We start from the raw sequence: 18,451 nt of genomic DNA, 5'->3' as shown, positions 1-18,451 counted from the left end.
CTCTCCTCCGCACGCGAACGGGCTTTCTCGCGAGCCAGAATAGAGTTATCTACGTGCGCATGTGTTGCGTGTACGCACACGAAAAAGATTGAGGTTAAATTTTGTACCCTCCAGCAAACCGAATGGCGTGCTAGTGTGCGTGAGATCGGACTTAGATAACTCTATTGGTTCGCATTCATAACCCTGAAACCAAAATAGAGTTATCTAAGCCCGCTCTCACGCACACTAGCACGCCATTTGTTTTGCTGGCCGGTACACAATTTAACCTCAATCTTTTTCGTGTACGTACACGCAATACATGCGCACGTAGATAGTCATATTGCTAGCTTAGGACGAACGGATAGCACGAGGCGCTCGCGAGTGCTCGCGGCGAGAGCGAGAACGCGAACGAAAATGCGAGCGCGAGCGAGAAGAGAAAAGTACTACAAGTTCTCTCCCTCGCTCGCGAACGAGAAATGCTTTCCTTCTTCTCGTTCAAATTCCAACACTGACTGGACAGGTGTAAAATGCATTTTAAAACACTTTTTTTTATTCAAATGTTGAAATCATGGCTCGTAAATACAATTTTTAAACTTTTTTATTTTTTGTCCCGCCCCTCGACTTTGGTCAGAGTCGAGAGACATAAACTTCAAAAAATATTTGCAACGGCCTAACATTGTAAAAAGGTCAAATATTCAATATTACGCCCTTTTGAAATATTGGAAATACTTCTAAAATTTGAAAAATATTTTTTAAGGGACCAAGATTTCACAAATGTTTAATTTTAAAGTTTTAACATTGAGAACAGGACTGTTAATTTCTGAGATATTGGCTTTTAATGGTCCAATTTTCAATGTTTGGATATGACTTGAAAAACACCAATTTTCTTGTTTCTTCTTCTTTTATTCGCTGTATTTCAGCAACCAGAGGTCCAATCTTCCCGTTGGGACATAAACCTCAAAAAATATTTGCAACGGCCTAACTCTTCGAAAAACAATATTTTCAGGAATGGACAATCATAGACACTATTTTAAAAAATCGAAAAACGGATTTTTTGAGTTCAAAATTAAACTTAAAAAAAAACTTTTCTATGACTAAGACATACCAGCTGCCTTGTATGGCGTCATCCATAAAGTATGTCACGCTCTAGGGGGGGGAGGGGGGGGTCTGAGCAAGTGTGACATTGCATGTTATAAGTATACGAAAAGCGTGACAAAGGGGGGGGAGGGGGGGTAAATTTTGGCTGATTTTAGCGTGACGTACTTTATGGATGAAGCCTTTGAGAGAACCAATGATATAAAATTGCTAGAAAAGGTCACCAAAAACATTGAGCCAAATAAAAAAAAAATACACAAAAAATAGAAATGAACGAAATCGATCGATTTCGTAGAGAATTGTTGCGTGGCTGTCCAATGTATTTTGGTTATGTCGTTATTTTTTATGTACTTAGCAAGTGTTTTTAAATTTAAATTATTGATAAAATTCGTTACATGTGAACGCAATCAACTTCAAAATAAGCCAAAATATATAAAATATAAAATATATTTAAAAAACAATACATTTCACCGACCAGTTTCGAAAGAATTTGATTAGTAAAAACAATACATTAAATTAACCAGTTTTTTTGTAAATTTAAGTGGAAATCATGTGCTGGAATTGAATAGTACCTTAACTTAAGATCGGAATGACTTTGTAGAGCACAAAAAGCTATTTTTCAAAGTTTGAATTTGCTAAAGAAACGTTACTTTGATGAAAAACAATTAAAGTTAATGCTTTGGTCACAGTTGGGATATCTAATCATTGAAATTAACATTTTGGCATGTGGTTTCAGTTAGTTCCATCATTTCCGGTTCACATCAGTCTTGGAGTAAGGTGCAATCGTGGCGAGTTGTATCACTAGCACACAGGGCTAAAATCTATTTTTCGACTAAAACAGACTTGCTAGAGACTTTGGTTGAAGGTGTGTAAAAGGGTTAAAAATATATATATTTTTATTTTATTTTTGGTTAACCTTCTTTTAAGTTTGATTTATCTTTCTGTTTGTGTACAGTTTTGCGTCTTGTTAAATCTTGTTTGGCAGAGAGTTGAAACATGGAATCAACATTCCACTTTACTTTAGACATCCATATGTGAATCAACGATAACAACAATATCTTAATTTACCGTCAATTTTGGAACAAATCCACGAATATCAATACACTTGCTTAAATGAGAATGATTGTTTTGAAACATATTAAATCCCCCGAAACGTGCTCTTGGAATGACGACACCACACCAACATTATTCGCCTAGATCAAACAGTAGTTTTAGACGTCGGTAGACAGCGTTTCAGTGACGTCGCGCTCGACCGACTCACACCCGTCGTCTTCCTCGTCGTCGACGTCATCCACCGAGGTCTCCACGAGCAGCTCTGCAAGAAGACGGAAAGACACGCGGTGTGTTGTGGTTCAGCATACTGTTGAACAGCCACATTCAACATGCTATTTACCATTGAGTCATGCGGTCACATAAGGGGGTGGGGGGAGGTGTGATGGTAACCAAAGATTGTGGGTGAACAAATTATTCACAAACGTTCCTACGGAACGGGAACGAAATTCACGGATAATGACTAAACCTAAAAACAAATTCGGCAGGCAATCGACAATCGCATTCACAAAGGATCAACCAAAAATTGTAGAAAGGGGAAAAAGCATGCAACATCTATCGTAGAGATCTAGCTATTAGAAACACCAATTACGTTTGGAGCAGGACTTACCAGGAGCGGCATTGCTGAGCACCGTCACCGAGCTGCTCTCGGCGGACAGGTCCAGGCTCGGTGGAAGCGGTGGCGGGGGCTGTTGCGGCGGGGGCTGCTGCTGGATCACATCAACGTGCTGCTGCTCGTGCATTCGAGCTGGAATGGCCGGCGGGAGATTGCTGGCGTTGGGCGAAGGTGCACCGCTGTTGGCCGCCGGTTGCTGCTGGTACATCGGTGAGATTGCGTTGACGCCGGGCGGCACGTAGCCGGGCGTGATGGGCGAGATTCCGACCGCGGCGATGATCCGCGACGAGGAGCCAAAGTTTTGGTGCGGGGTGGGAAACGAGGACAGGACCGAGGTGCTGTTGCCGGTGATGCGCCGGTGGGCTGCTTGGGCTGCAATGGGAGGGTTAGCACGCATTCTAAAAAAAAAAAAAAAACGCGGAGTTTGAACTCACCATAGTTCGGTGGACTGCGGAATGAGCTGCTCTCCGGTGGGAGCTCCATCGGTGGCGGCAGTTGACTAGGGGAGTCCACGGAGCTTTCCAGTATCCGGCTGGACATGACGACCGAGGGCCGCCCGTTCGGGTACATCGACATGGTCGCGTTATAGTTGGGTGGATTGGGTAGCATGTTGGATAAGTGAATTCCGCTGCTGGAAACCGCATAGCTCGGATGAGTATTCGGGTACGGCTGATGGGGTTGCGGAGGTCCGGCGCCGCTGCCACAGCACTGGCCACCGCCGCCACCACCGGAAGTGGCGGCAGCAGCGGCGTGCGCGGACGGACTGATCGAGATGCCCGCGTGATGATGATACGGCGTATGATGGGCGTGGTGATAATGGGACAGATTGTTATGATGCACGATCTGACTATGATGATGGATGTTGTTCAACGGGGGCGGCAGAACCGACCCGACCGAGGGATGTCTGGGTTGATGAGGGCGAGTTTTGGTTTGCTCGGAAAGCGAGAGCAACTTTTTGACCGCCTGCGGCGACGCGGCCCCAAATTTTGGCGCACCGCTGTTACCGCTACCGGAACTTCCGATCGACAGGCTGCTCATCCCGATACCGAGCGCGCCCTTTTTTCCCTCGCTCGTCGAACTCGTGCTCGACGTCGTCGATAGCGTCGGGGAGGGGTACCGTTTTCTCACCTGAACGTTGTTTGGTGTGCTTCCCCCCTGCTGTTCGCATTCCAACGACAGCCGGTGCAGTTCGTCTTCGTCCGTTGTGACCTTCATATTGTTCAAATATGCCTTCACCCGTCGCACCATCTGGGCTTCCTCGAACATCTTCTTCGGATTGGGCGCGGCCGTCGATTTCTTTCGTCGCTTCACCGTGTGGCTATTAACCACCGGTTGCGGAGGCAGCATCAAGTTCCCACTCGAAGGTACGGACATCTGGTTCAGCGCAAGCATGGCCGAACTCGGCGGTTGACACTTCAACTCCAGCATCGTCAGGATGTCGTACGGCGAGTTGCACATCTGCAGCAACGTGCGCACCTCCTTCGAAATCATGCGAAGCTTTTCAAAGTTGATGAGACTCTCGATTTTCGAATCATTTCCCAAATGGATAAACGTGAGATCTTTCTTGACCACCGGGTAAAACGGAATCACCGGATGCTGCGCGTTCAGCTCGGTTTGTATCAACTGCCGATACTTGGACATGTTCCGCGACGGATCCATCAGCTCTTGCAGATCGTTAAACAACTTTTGGTACTTGGATGGAAGCTTCTCCCACGTCTGCCGCAACCGGGAAACGGCCGCATGGCCTAACCCGCTCACAATCGCAAACAAACTGTTGAAGTTCTTGCACTCCTTGCAGTGCCGCGCAATCTTGATAAACTGCTTGATAATTTTACACCTTCGCATCATATTGTGCTCGCTGCACACTTCCGTCACCACCCAGAACATTTCCCGGTTGACTAGCTCGGCAAACTTGACCAGCATCGGTTTGCCGTAGCGACTCTTCAGATTGAACAAATCGTCGATATATTCGGTGGACTCGATCTGCCGAAAGATGGAAAAGTCCTGCAGCGTCAGCTGAATCGCCAGCTCGTTCGCGTTCAATTGCAAAAAGTGAAAACAGGAAATGGAACAGGGATTAAAAGACCGCGCGATATCGTCCGGATACTACTAAGTGTTTCCTTGGTAGTATTATGAATTAAAAAGAGATTTCGAATAGAAGATACATCGAAAGTTATGCAGCTGATACAGTGTTAAAGGTGTTTTGAACCATTCCGCCCTAGAAGGACAGATATACTCGAAATGGAAATGTTAGTGATAAGGGCCGTGATATGAAAATTATTGCAGTGCCAGCTGTACCCTACTCAGGCGCCGTGGTCTCAATTGTGAAAATGCAGTTGACTTGCATCGTCTGTCCGACTTGTAAACCTTAGATGATGTGTCTCACAGATTGTAGAGGGGAGCGGCAAAATCGCGGGCATAGTGAGATAAGGGGCAAACAATACCTTGGAATTGATGTGAATCCGTACGAATGAGTTTTATGCTGGGGAGTGATGCGGATGATGGAGCACGAGATGTACGGATGTGCTTAGTTACAGTCCGATGGCGTGGCGTAGAGTGAAGTGGAAATAGGTGGTTGGTAGGAGTTAGTGTAAGATGTGAGTGAATAAGTTTAAGGGGATAAAGTTGATAAGGAAGAGGATGGAGGTTTGGATTAATGGATTTTAGGGTAAGGAGGATTGGGTGTTGTCAGGATAAATGGAAAAATGTGTGATGATAGAGATTTAATATGTTATTGGAATGATGGGGAGTAGATTTATTGACTAAATGAGGATATTAATAAAGGTTGGTTGTTATAGAGTTGGATGGAGGAGTATTAAAAGTTGAAGGAAGGAAATTATAGGGTTTGTTATAAATAAATTGATAAGGGATGTGGAAAGTGAGAGATATTTAAGAATAGGGAAAAAAGTAGTGAGAAGTTGTGGTGAATTTGAAGATAATTAAGCATTTTGGAGAAATATACAATTATTAAAGATAGAGTGATTATGTGAGTTTGTTGCTAGTAAGAGTTATTTATGGAAATTTTAGAAAAAAGTAATATTATAAGGTTTGATATTAAGGTAGTTAAAAAGATTAGTTGAATGAGAAAGAGGAATATAGGTTGTGATATATTGTGATGTACATATAATCAATTTATGTAAATATAAATAAATATTATTAAATTAGTATTGTTATTAGAGATAAATTAGTTAAAAATAATAATAAGGATTTTGAATTTATGATAATAAGGAAAGTGTTCTAAAGAGATTGAGGTAAGTTTACGGATAAAAGAAGTATGATAAGGTATAATATAATGAAATTAAGAAAGATTGTTAGTAGGAGAATTATGTTTAAATATTGAGTTTTTATACTGATATAGTGAAGGGTATTAGTGCGGGAAAAATGATTGGGTTATATAATCAAAATATATTTTATTAGGAAAGTATAAGTATAAATTTATTAGTGAATAGAAAAGGTGCAAAGAGTAAATAAAAAAATTAAAGAATAATGAAGGTAAAATTTGTTAAATGAGATTAGGATTCGTTTAATAGAGTAGTGAAATTTTTTTAGTTTAGTTAAGTTTGATGATTTAGATTAATTAGTTGTAGTTAAGAGGGAGTGAAAGTATTTATGTGGAGTATAAATGAGTTAGAAAAATTAAATAGTAAAGGACGAGAGAATTAGACAAACGTTATGTTAAAATTAAGTATCAATATTAAATTGAAGGAAATTAGCAATATTAATGATAGGGAATCGGCGGCTTGGTGCTGTATCCGATAGTAATCCGTCTGGGTGATGCACACAAACTGACAATCGTCGCACTTGGTCCTCATGATCCCGCGATGGTACAACTTATCCATCGTCGGCATTATCCCGAAACTATCCCCGATGTGCAGATACTCAATCTCCCCATTCGCGTGCTCAATCTCCACGTGCCCATTGATCAGCACGCTCCACGAGTCCAACTCCTCCCCATCGTTCATGACGATCGTGCCGGCCTTCTCGACCACGGCAAACACCATCACCGAGCACAGATCCCGCCGCACCGCGAACGTCATGTTGGTGAACGCCTTCAACTTTTGCGTAAACTCCAGCAATATTTCAATATCATCCATCGTACGGTCGGTCGGATCCTTCTCCAAGCACTCGCGCACCGTGTCGCGAACACTCATGCTCTAAAAAAAGTTAACCAAATTAACATCACAACACAAAAAGAAAGCGAAAACACTCACGTCGATGCTCTCGGCGATGTCCTCCTCGTCGGAGTCGACCACCGATTCGACCAGCCCGGACAGGTCGACCTCGTCCGAGTCGAGCGACGAGCTCGTGACGGACGTCATCGTGTCGGTTTGGCTCGTGTCGCTCGAGTGGGACAGCCGGTTGCCCTTGTCGTACAGTTCCGGTGGGATGCCGGCGGTTAGCTGGGGAAGAGAGGAGAGAGAGAAGACAAATGTTAAAAATCATGCTTTAATCACATATATTTTTATGTCAGGGTAGCCACCAGATTTCAATTATCTATTTCCCGCTTTTTTCTGTAATTCTGTAATTTCGGAATACATTCGTCCGGCTTCAGCTGAAGATTCATGCTGTCCCATGTTGCATGTTCGAGTGTAGACCTACGGAAAACCTTGCCGCGAGGAGAGGTGAGTGAGAAGTACACGAACCACCTACGACATAATTCCTCGGGCGGCCCAGGTCAACTCGAAGTTACCCCAGGCACCCCCAGTGCAGGACACATTGGGGGTAGAAAGCGGATAGATATTTCAGTGAATACAATAATTATGACAATATAGTTTCATATAATCCTTATTCCTTAATCTTACCTTTTGACACTATCAAACCTAGCAATATTACTATTGCATCTTACCATTCCCTTTTGATAGTGTCAACTTCAAACCTTCACTCATTGTGCAATTAACACATAATTTCCGCTATATTCTTCATGCGGAATCTTCGTCTAATTTCTTCGCCTTATTATCACTGAACCACGGCGCGATATTGTTCTCACATTTTTTGAGCTTCAACGACCGATTGTTATTCGCGCACTTATAAAAATACTTGTTCTGTTTCGCGGCTTTGTGAAAAATACACGTGTGTTGGCTGATACAATGACTTTTTCGGTCATCGTATGCTCGCAAGGTACATGAAAGAGAAAAAGAGAAAAAATGGGATAAGTACAATGTAAAATAAAATCGAACATTGGAACAGACTAACACAGAAAGAAAGAATAAAGAAACCTTATTTTGCAACTAGACAGAAATACCAACTTGTAACGAGAAGTTTACAAGAAAACAACTGAAGTTGTGAAATATGGGACAAGACAAGCAAACTAGAATATTTAATATATATAATAAAACAGATTGAACGTACCTTTAATCATATTAATAACAGTTATGCCCAAATTTCTTACCAATTTTTTTCAGCAGTTACATTTCTACAATAATGTATTGCGATTCCAAGTTTGAAGAATAGAGTAGTTAAAGTTTGTGAGGTAAGGGACAAGTTATAGCAATAGCAAAATAAATAGATGGATAGATTTTAGATTTTACTAAATTGTATCTTAAAAGAATAGTAAACATCTATCTTGTTTTGAAAATAGCCAATGCACCAATTGCAAACATACAGCATGTCACGTTCACACCGTATGGAGTAAATGTGATAAGCTATATGTCCACATTCGGGGCACCACCTTTTTTCAAAATACAGGAAATGATAGAAGGAAGACCCCTTCTGTATAGTGGAAGATTTCTGCAACACCTTGGATTCGGACCAGACATTTTGTCTGAAATAAGAGAGAAAGACAAATATTAAAATTGTGGTATTATCACTAAATCCTATCATCCTTTCACCCCCCAAGACATGGTCTATCCTTCGTGCCTTCGTGTCTTGGGTGATGGCGAATTCTACCTTCTTCAATGATCTTCGGACCACCTCCAACTAGAATTCACAACAGGACCTCCCTCGGCTCCAGTTTACAACATGACAGCGACGAGAACACAGCCGAATGGGAGTTGACAGTATCAAATGCATGCTATACACTTTGCTTTGTTGGATACTTACTAATAGCAAAGGGCGAGAGTCCTGCGACTCTCAGCAATCATGAATACTGCCCATTTGCCACATCTATTTCCCGCTTTTTTCGAGACCAAAAGAATTATTTACGGGTTTTTTACAACAAATAACAACGATGTTTTAAATATGCCATTTTATTATTTTTTATAACTCAAAATCAATGAAATATCGTCTTTTTTAGAATTATGTAAATTATCTCTTCAAAGGTGGGTCATTCCACCTGAAGTGTGCAAGAAAAAATGCAAATTTGAAAATTACTATCTCCGATTCTGCTCAAATTTGGCAGAGCTGTTGAGACTATCAAAACATGCAAAAATCCCAAATTTCATCCAAATCGGACCACCCACTCCATTTTTGTACCCTCCCAAAAACTCGACTTTTTGGCGATTTTTGAGCGAAACCCCTATCTTCAAACGACGATAACTCAGGAACCACAAATCTTAGAGAGTCGGTATTAGACTCAATTTTGAAGGAAATTGGACGTAGAATCCTTTTCCGTGATCAAAATTTAGATTAAAACATTTTTCTACCTGTATTGCGCAATTGAAAATTTTAAATGGCCGTATCTCAAAACAGCCCTATTTATTTTTTTAAATTTGACCTCACCATCGTAATCCCCGGCCAATTTTACATATCGACTTATCGACAGAAAGGAATATGTTTCGTTCCAGAGATATCGAATTTTAAAGTTTTAAGTATTTGAGATTCAGCTACACTCGCCGCATCTGCTAGAAGCAATAACTGCTACCTGGTTATTTATTGAAATAAGATTTCATCCAAAATAATCATTAGCAAATTAGCCCTCAGGACAGAGCAAGAACGACACGTAATACAGGGCAGAATGGAATTCCCCCAGAGCTAGCAATTGATCTTGTAAGTAACACTTAAGAAAAAGTGTACGATACATTATCGTGTTAAAAATTATGAATTAACATGAACAAAACTCTCGTGAAGCATGATTAAGGAGGAGGATTTCTGGAAAGTATAAAACTAAAAAATGTAAGAAAATCACAAAGATTAATCTGATTTATTTCCTGATGAAGATCAAATTCAGTTGTGTTGATTTCGACACCGTCCGAACAATAATATTTTTTTGTTTGTCAATCATTTCGAAATCTTGGAAGACGATACAGCTGCTGTCCACATGTATCAGAAGTATATGGTTTTGTTTTTGAAATTAAATGTACCAGAATTGAAAAAATCATCAATTATTCAGATGAAACTGGCTCACAATATAAAAAATATGATCAATCTTTCAAACCGTAAGACAGATTTTGGGGTTTTTGCTGAATGGCACTTTTTCGCTACCGCACATGGCAAAAGCTCTAGAACCCATGAGAATTATTTCATCTACTACACTCAGCTCTACATTTCTTGACTTTTTTTATTACGTCCTATAAACATATAAAAGACAATAGGTTATAGGACCTTTTTTAAAAAAAAACTCTGGATTTGTTCGTTCTCGCTTCAAATAAAAGAAGAAATAAAAGAAATAATTTAATAAAATGGGAAGAAATGAGAAGTTAGGAAAAATATAAAAATAATAGATAAATAATGATAATTTTTTGAAAATTGTATTGCAAAAACTCAATAGCATTTGCAAATAAATATTAAAAGTTCAAATTTTACTTTAGATGGAGGCGATGAAATAAATAAATTAAATTAATATGGTTCAACGACACTGAGATCAGGAAGAACAGAGCATTAAAAATTACCCAATAAACATTCCTTAAACAAAATATCGTATAAAATTATAAAAATAATTCATCTTACACAACACCAGGTAGTAATTATTGATCAGCACGACTGAGTGCTTCTAGCAGATGCGGCGAGTGTAGCTGATGTAGGTAATCTCAAATACTTAAAACTTTAAAATTCGATATCTCTGGAACGAAACATATTCCTTTCTGTCGATTAGTGATTCTTATGTAAAATTGGCCGGGGAACACGATGGTGAGGACAAATCTAAAAAAATAAATAGGACTGTTTTGAGATACGGCCATTTAAATTTTTCAATTGCGCAATACAGGTAGAAAAAATATGTTAATAAAAAACTTGATCACGGAAATGGATTCTACGTCCAATTTCCTTCAAAATTGAGTTTAAGACCGACTCTCTAAGATTTGTGGTTCCTGAGTTATCGTCGTTTGAAGATAGGGGTTTCGCTCAAAAATCGCCAAAAAGTCGATTTTTTGGGAGGGTACAAAAATGGAGGGGGTGGTCCGATTTGGATGAAATTCGGGATTTTTGCATGTTTTGATAGTCTCAACAGCTCTGCCAAATTTGAGCAGAATCGGAGATGGTAATTTTCAAATGCTGTTCCGCTTCAGATGGAATGACCTCAATTTTGATTTAAAAAAATGGTGAATTTGAATCTGATTTACTCATTTTATCTGACAAAAAAAAAGTACCAATGTAATATTACTTATTACAATGATTTACTTTGTAGATTACAAAATTTATGCAAAAACTGTTTAATGTTTGTGTAATTTTTTTCAAATAAGCTTGTATAAATTCAAGAAGAGTAATTCATTTAATTCAACTGATTTCATTAGTAAACATTTAAACTGATATTTAGAGTTTTGGAGTTCCATTCAACTATGATGTGTGCGATTAATCATTTTGCTGTAATTGGATATTCTAAAATGGATTTGGGAAGAAAAGGAGAAGATTAGTAATTCTTCATCCATCGAAAAAAAAAAAATCTAAATGAAATTTAAAAAAATCACGTTATTGACAATTTTTGTAAAAACAGAAACTTTCAAAAAATTCCTAAATATAAAATTACTTCTAAAATTAAAGCACTCATTGTTTTGAATAAGAGTAGATATAAAAACAATATGTTTTAGAAAATAATCGAAAGCTTAACAATTCATATAATTTCAATGCTTGTTTTCCGAATTGGTATAGTTTTTGATACTTCGTTTCAACTGTAAATGGTAAAAAGTTAAAGATAACTTAATTTAAAATTGCGTATTACTGTTATTATTCTTCCGAAGAATTTAGAAAACTGTCTAGAACTTTGATTAAAACAATATTTTCACTGACCTCCATTTTTTTTATTGTTAATTTTGATATTCAATTCCATGTTTTAGATGTTTGTAGAGACAAATTCTTTAAACATATTTGCAATAACTTAAATCAAAATTGGATTATTCTTTTTTTTGTAATTTCAATATTGTCCTTATCTTTTCAAAACGTTAAACAGTTTTTCCAGTTTTTCATTCAGAACGAACAACGATTGGATTTTTTTTCTAAATTTAAGTTTTCCGATTACAATAAAGTTCATGGCAAACATATAGAAAAAAAATATTTGAAATTACATAATAGTTAAACAATTTAAAAAAAACATTTCCAAACTCAAAATGGTTTTTTTTTCTTCAAATATTCAATCATTTTTTTATGAACAAAAATTTATAAAAATCTTTTGATTTATTTATAAAAAATATTATGATAATCTGTGTCAAATGCATCAAATTTTTATAAGGAATTTAAATGTCTTAAATATATCTCGGGTTAGTTTTCAAAAGGTCGTAAGCGCCAGTTGTTCAAAATTTAGTTTTTGGCACGGTTGTACTCTTCTAACACACTACTAACGATCCACTCGAGCAGAATTTCCAAAAAAAAATAATTTAAACAAAAATATCGCCCACATATAAAACGTCGAATGTGCTTTTCATATGGAGAAGTCACATACGTCCTTGGTGATGCAAGGTCGTAAGTACTGGTAATTTCAAAAATGTACTTACGCTCATAGGAAAAGGACGTAAGTTCAATAATAATTGCTTAATTATTGTGGGCCCATGAGTTTTTACGAAAAAAGATGAATATTTGTTATCTCGTTAAATACATTGCGCTGATTATATGACCTAAAGGATGCGCGAAGAATATTTTCCAATTTGCCAGCCAACAAAACGAAGTTTCAGCCATTCATTCCGGCAGAGACGGCTAGCTTTCCCCAAAATCATCATTTTGTGTGGCAGCCGGAATCAACACAAAATCAAGATGCAGAATCTGTTCAGGAACGAGCGATAATGACCGCATCCATCTTATCACGCATAAACGCCCTCTGAAAACTCCAGGAACCCCGAGCTCTTCAAGGTCCTATGGACCACTGAAGGAAAGATAAACAAATCAGTGGTAATTCGTCATTTTGTTCGTGCTCTCAGCTGGCGTATGAGCCAACGCGAGAGAGAGAGAATAAAATCTGTCAGTTGGACTTTTCTCCTCTGCGATGTTTTCTCCCAATCTCTTCCAAACATCGACTGCTCTCTTTGCGGGGGGTGTTGAAACGATGTTCAAAATAAGAATGTTTGATTTAAATGTGGTTTAGTCATAAAATAAATAAATTTTGCCAATGGTCGTATTGTCATTCTTACTCAAAAAAGTCCCAAGTACAGGGACGTATGAAACAATTTGCTCATGTAAAAGGTCGAATCAACCTGGTGTGATAAAACAAGGCTAAAACACACATAAATTGCTATTTTTTTTTATTCACTTGATATGGCTACCATAGCTTATAGTCAAAGCAATGATTTTGACTGAAAATATGCCTTTGAAACCCTCTTACATATTAATAAGAATTAAAATAATGGTCAAAAACTTGTTCATCGTTTTTCTCCACTTGAGGGGTTTGGCTCTTAGGACGTTTTGAAAACTAACCCGAGATATCAATAATTCTCAAATAGATTGCAATTGTCAAAGAAACCTTAAATTTGAAGTAAGTTACTAAATAAGAATTGAGTAGATTCAATTTGAAAATAGTTTTTGAACAAGTATTCTTGGGATTCCCGACTTTTCCCAACTTTTTGACAAAAAATCACAAATTCCCGACTTTTTCCCGATTGTTGGCAAATTTTGGCGTATTCCCGACTTTCCCGATTTCCCGACTTGAGTGGTCACCCATCATTTTGCATCATTACATACAAACCTAAATACAATTTTGGCATCTGGCCATGCAAAAATGCTTTAAAAAAATAAAATAAATGGTACCTTGAAAAATATTTTTCGGAGCAATTTTACATCTTCGATAAATTTTTTGGAGAAGTTATTGTGAAAAATTCTAGACCAAGATTATAGTGAAAAAAGGTTTTTTTTTTATTTTAACGTTTCCTAAAACGTCTAAAATATAGTCAAACCATTTTTTAACATTCTAAAATTTAGAGCATAATTTTCAGATGAAGAATCAAATTTGAAATGAACAAGAATTCAATTTTTTTTTGTATCCGCCATATAGTGATTGTTTCTGTAAAAATCTTGGTAAAAATAAACTTTTTTGCCAGCAAAAGGCATGCTCATGCTGAACAAATCTGAATTTCTTTTTTTTAAATAGAAAATTTCGTATAGATTCGAAATTAATTTTTTGAAAAACTTTTGACTTGCATGATAAGAAAATTTAACTAATTCTAATACTTTGACATGCAAATATTCAAATCCGATAAAAAAAAATATTGCAAATATTTTCTCAAGTTTGCAAAATTTTCGTGGGAATATGGCCATAATAATTTAAAGAAATTATTTTAATTTTTTTTTTTTGAATTACACCTAATGTTTTGTTGTAATAACTGTAAGATACAATAATTTATTAATTAATATTTAAATACAGTTTCAAACTAAAAAGGACGTAGTTTAACGCGTTAAAGTGAAACGGGACGGAATTTTTCAATTCAAATGTGTTTTTATTAGAATTTAACAGTTCTGCTCCAGGATGTTACATTTGCAATACAGAGATTTGGAGAACCTTTCAACTGAGAACAATTCATAAGCCTTTGCAGGGAGGGTACATATTTATACGTTTAGATTTTGCTAGTTGAGTGCTCTTTTAGGGAAAATAAATTTTGAGAAAAAACCCTAGATCTATGGGAACGGAATGTTATTTTCAAAATTCAAAAACAATTTTGCAAGAGCTAAAATTATCATGGGATACTCACAAAAGAAAATACAAAGTCGAAAGCTTGAGACTATTATTTAGAATAAAACTCATGTTGAAAAAAACATATAGAATTTATTTAATAGAAGTTTGTCGAATTGTGTCTTAAATGATAAAATTTCCAGGTTTGTCAGTCGAATTCCTGATTTTTTCCTGGTTTTCATCCGGTCGAATTGAATTCCAGACTTTTTCTAGATATTGATGACAAATATTTCTCGCTTACTTTTTTCAAAAGATCCTATGTACAAAGGAAACCATGGTGCATTTTTTTCCATTTTATTACATACATGTATGATTCTTCAAAAAAGTCCGCAAAACCACTAAGCTATTTTCTGTAAATTACATGAAATCAGGATTTTTTTTCATTGAAAACTTAAAAAAAATGTTTGAAAAAATTTGGTTGTCAAGTTCGAAAATTTATATGACAATCTAATTGTATTTAAACTTGTCTAAGAAACAAGGTAATAAAACCCATTTTTCAAATAAATTTAAAACTGCTTTCTTAATCGAATAAATTAAACCAGCAAAAAAGACGATAATTGAATAACCACACACAAAAAAATATTATGGTAATGACAAAAGTAACTTACTTTTAAATTAATAAGTGGTTAAAATTTGCTTAATTAAAAGTTTTTTTCTTGTTTTGAAAATGAAAACTTTTACTGCTACAGTTTTTGAAAATCTCATTGCTAATTTATTCAAAAGTTTCAACTTTTAATTCGACTGTATAATTTCTTTCATTTTGTCGTTCTCGTGAAACCGTGTACGTCTAAGTCCAAAATGTAAACAAACGTTTAGGTGATTCCGATGGTTTGTGAGTGGTGGTCCACGACGTCAATCAAAACAGAACGCGTCCGCAGCCAGGACTTGAACGCGGATACCTTCGAAGGAGGATGGTGCGGAACAAGGTTAGGGGATTAGGGGAAAGTTGGTTTTCAAAAGGATGAGGCCAGCTTCCTGCCGGATCTGCAGCTGTTTCACGACCGAAATGGGTAAGAAGGAAGCTTGGGTGTTTGGTGGCGTTTGTGTTTGATTTTGTTTGTTTTTGTAGGACGCCGTTTATGCGGATGTGAATTTGCACCGGTTGTATTCGATAAAGTTAATTTTAACGGTGAGGAAAAGGATCCGACGGAAGAGGGAAACGACGAGAAGCGATCGGAGGTGGTCAGCGCGGATGTTGCACTCGGTGCCGGCGGTTTACGACCATCAGCAGCATTATGTGCCGGAAGTGAAGACGGGACAGTGTGGGATGTCCTGAGGGTCCGTAGTCCATTTCTCGGTGCGGGACATGTTTGACGAGTATTACATAAACATCCGGAAGAACAGTTTGCACCAGTTCTGAAAGAACCGTCTGTACGAAAGCCGCAGCTGTCGTACTCGGATTACTTCCAGAGGTTGGAGTGATATCCGACGAACCTGATCAAGAACATCTACCTGGAATACCGAAGAAGTCACCGGTGAGTATTGAGAATGTGTTCAGTGTCTAGCCAATTTAATTTACTTTCAAACTCTTTCAGCAACTCCCGCCCGCAAACTCTCAACTCGCGACGGCGCAGCTTCGGCCGGATGAACTGGCAGCGTCTGTGCCATTCTCGAAGGAGGACGATGCGATCGGGAACTATCGGTTCAGGCGCTTCACTTCCCAGTCGGAAAACGTCGACTTACCTTCCCGAATTAACACCCAATGGCCAACTCCTCCAAGCCTGTCCTGATGATGGCCGGCAACGAGACTACCCTGTTCTCTACTTCGCTGTCGCGCTCCAAAATGTAGGCCGCGATGTTAAGCAGCATAAGCAGCAGTTTTGATGTTAAAATAAAAATTAAAATAGAAATAAAATCCATCACATTTTTCGAAAATCATCACTGTAATGTTAAATGTTATTCATTGTTGCCATAAAAAGTTTCTTCTTATAATAAAAGTAAAAAACTTTTACCGATACAACGATTTTGTTCCAGAAGTGCATGGTAGTATCAAAAACTTTCCAACTTTTAAATTAAAAAGTTTGAACTTTCTACGAATATTCACCAACGCGAACTTTTAATCCAACGAACGATCTTTTTAAATTTAGAGTATTTTTTCTTTGTGTGCATCGGCGTACATCGGCACATTACTCAATCAGAACCCAATCGAATGAAAATTGAGGCAAACGAGTTAATCAAATAATGCTCGGCAGCCGTGAAGCCAATCAGCATCTTTCGAGAACGTAATAAAAAAAAAACGCAAACGCGAATAAACGAGAGAGAATCCATCAATGATCGATTGCTTCTACTACGAGAACCGTTATCCGAAAAAATCGACCGAACCAAAACCAAACTGTTGCTCCATTGTTTACAAATAAAAAAGAGAGTACCGCAAGCTTTTTTAGACCAGCGCTCTCGCACCCACACAAACGCACACCTTCATTGATGCCGCGCGCAAAGCTCGCTTGTACTAAAAGCATAAACGCCAACAGTGTTGTGTTTGTATTGGTGAGCTCGCTCGCTCGCTCACTCCAGCGCCCAGCCAGCTGTCAAATCTTTTCGAGACTTGGCTGTTTTGGCGAGGTCTAGTTTTCGGCTGCCCGAGTGTTTTGCATCGTTGCGTGAGCGCAGCTGGGTTCCCCAGGTCCGGTCGACATACGCCAGCGCCAGGCCAACAGCAGGAAAAACCTGAAAAACACACGTTTTCGCTCCGCGGGCGACTCGCAAACAAAACACCATAGCAACAGGAAGTGTCGTGTAACCGTGGTAGCAGCAGCAGGTTTCCGTGGACTTGTTTGTCCAGCAGATCGTGACGGACGCAACGCGAAACAACAATATGGTGAGTTTTGGGGCTTGTTCGTTTTTTCGTTTTTTGGGGGTTGATTAAACATTCAAGGGTGGTATCGATTTTGCAGGCCTCCAGCATCGGAACGGTTTCGACGGGATCGAAGAAGACAACGACGACGGCCACGGGCCAGACGGCGTCGACAGCACGCAAAAAGTCCGGGCCCAAGTTTGAGCTGTCGGACGAGCAGCGTCAGGACATTAAGGAGGCGTTCGATTTGTTTGATTCCGAAGGAACTGGCATGATTGATACGAAGGAGCTGAAGGTGGCCATCCGGGCGCTTGGATTTGAGCCGAAAAAGGAGGAGATCAAGAAGATGATTGCGGAAATCGACAAGGACGGCACCGGGAAGATTTCGTTCGAGGACTTTCTGTCGCTGATGACGGTCAAAATGGCCGAAAAGGACTCGAAGGAGGAAATCCTGAAGGCGTTCCGGCTGTTTGACGACGACGAAACGGGCACCATTTCGTTCAAGAATCTTAAACGGGTTGCCAAAGAGCTCGGCGAGAATCTCACCGACGAGGAGCTGCAGGAAATGATTGACGAGGCGGACCGCGACGGCGACGGCGAGGTCAACCAGGAAGAGTTCCTACGGATCATGAAGAAGACGAGCCTCTACTAAAAACATAACACATATTCTTTCCAGTACCTTTTAAGTAGCCGCGGCGCGCCACAGAAAATGCATTTTACGCTAAACTAGCAAACTTTTGCTCTCGATACAATAGAGAAATACAAATAAGTTACTTAAGCTAACAAAAACACAAAACATTTGATGCACTGTCGTACAGAAATATATTATTTACTAAGAAATACCTAATAAATACACACAGCCACAACCAGTGATGCACTGTTATTGAACTCGCCGGAAGCAGGCACAACCTTAATTCACTTTCCAATTTCCGAAAGTTCCCTCTCGCGCTCAACC

The 18,451-nt window shown here is 38.7% G+C and overlaps 2 protein-coding genes across 2 annotated transcripts in view; one reads left to right on the top strand and one right to left on the bottom strand.

Annotated features, from left to right (window-relative positions):
- Window positions 1–1,733: 1,733 nt before the first annotated feature.
- The window catches only part of LOC120418602 (rap guanine nucleotide exchange factor 2), a 38,764-nt gene continuing 22,046 nt past the window's right edge, over window positions 1,734–18,451 (bottom strand). Inside the window, exons 2-6 of the mRNA XM_039581045.2 lie at window positions 6,952–7,140; window positions 6,481–6,894; window positions 3,175–4,846; window positions 2,735–3,112; window positions 1,734–2,389 (exon numbers count right to left, since the gene is read on the bottom strand). Coding sequence (XP_039436979.1) covers window positions 2,286–2,389; window positions 2,735–3,112; window positions 3,175–4,846; window positions 6,481–6,894; window positions 6,952–7,140 — 2,757 coding nt within the window. The 3' untranslated portion in view covers window positions 1,734–2,285. The remainder of the gene's footprint in view (window positions 2,390–2,734; window positions 3,113–3,174; window positions 4,847–6,480; window positions 6,895–6,951; window positions 7,141–18,451) is intronic.
- On the top strand, window positions 17,264–18,384 carry LOC120418596 (uncharacterized). Its single transcript, XM_039581042.2, has 2 exons — window positions 17,264–17,520; window positions 17,597–18,384. The coding sequence occupies exons 1-2, from the start codon at window positions 17,518–17,520 to the stop codon at window positions 18,146–18,148; spliced, it is 555 nt and encodes a 184-aa protein (XP_039436976.1). The 5' UTR covers window positions 17,264–17,517; the 3' UTR covers window positions 18,149–18,384.

The sequence above is a fragment of the Culex pipiens genome, chromosome 2 (assembly GCF_016801865.2).
Source record: "Culex pipiens pallens isolate TS chromosome 2, TS_CPP_V2, whole genome shotgun sequence".
Taxonomy (NCBI): domain Eukaryota; kingdom Metazoa; phylum Arthropoda; class Insecta; order Diptera; family Culicidae; genus Culex; species Culex pipiens.
This window is presented reverse-complemented; position numbering and strand designations above follow the sequence as displayed.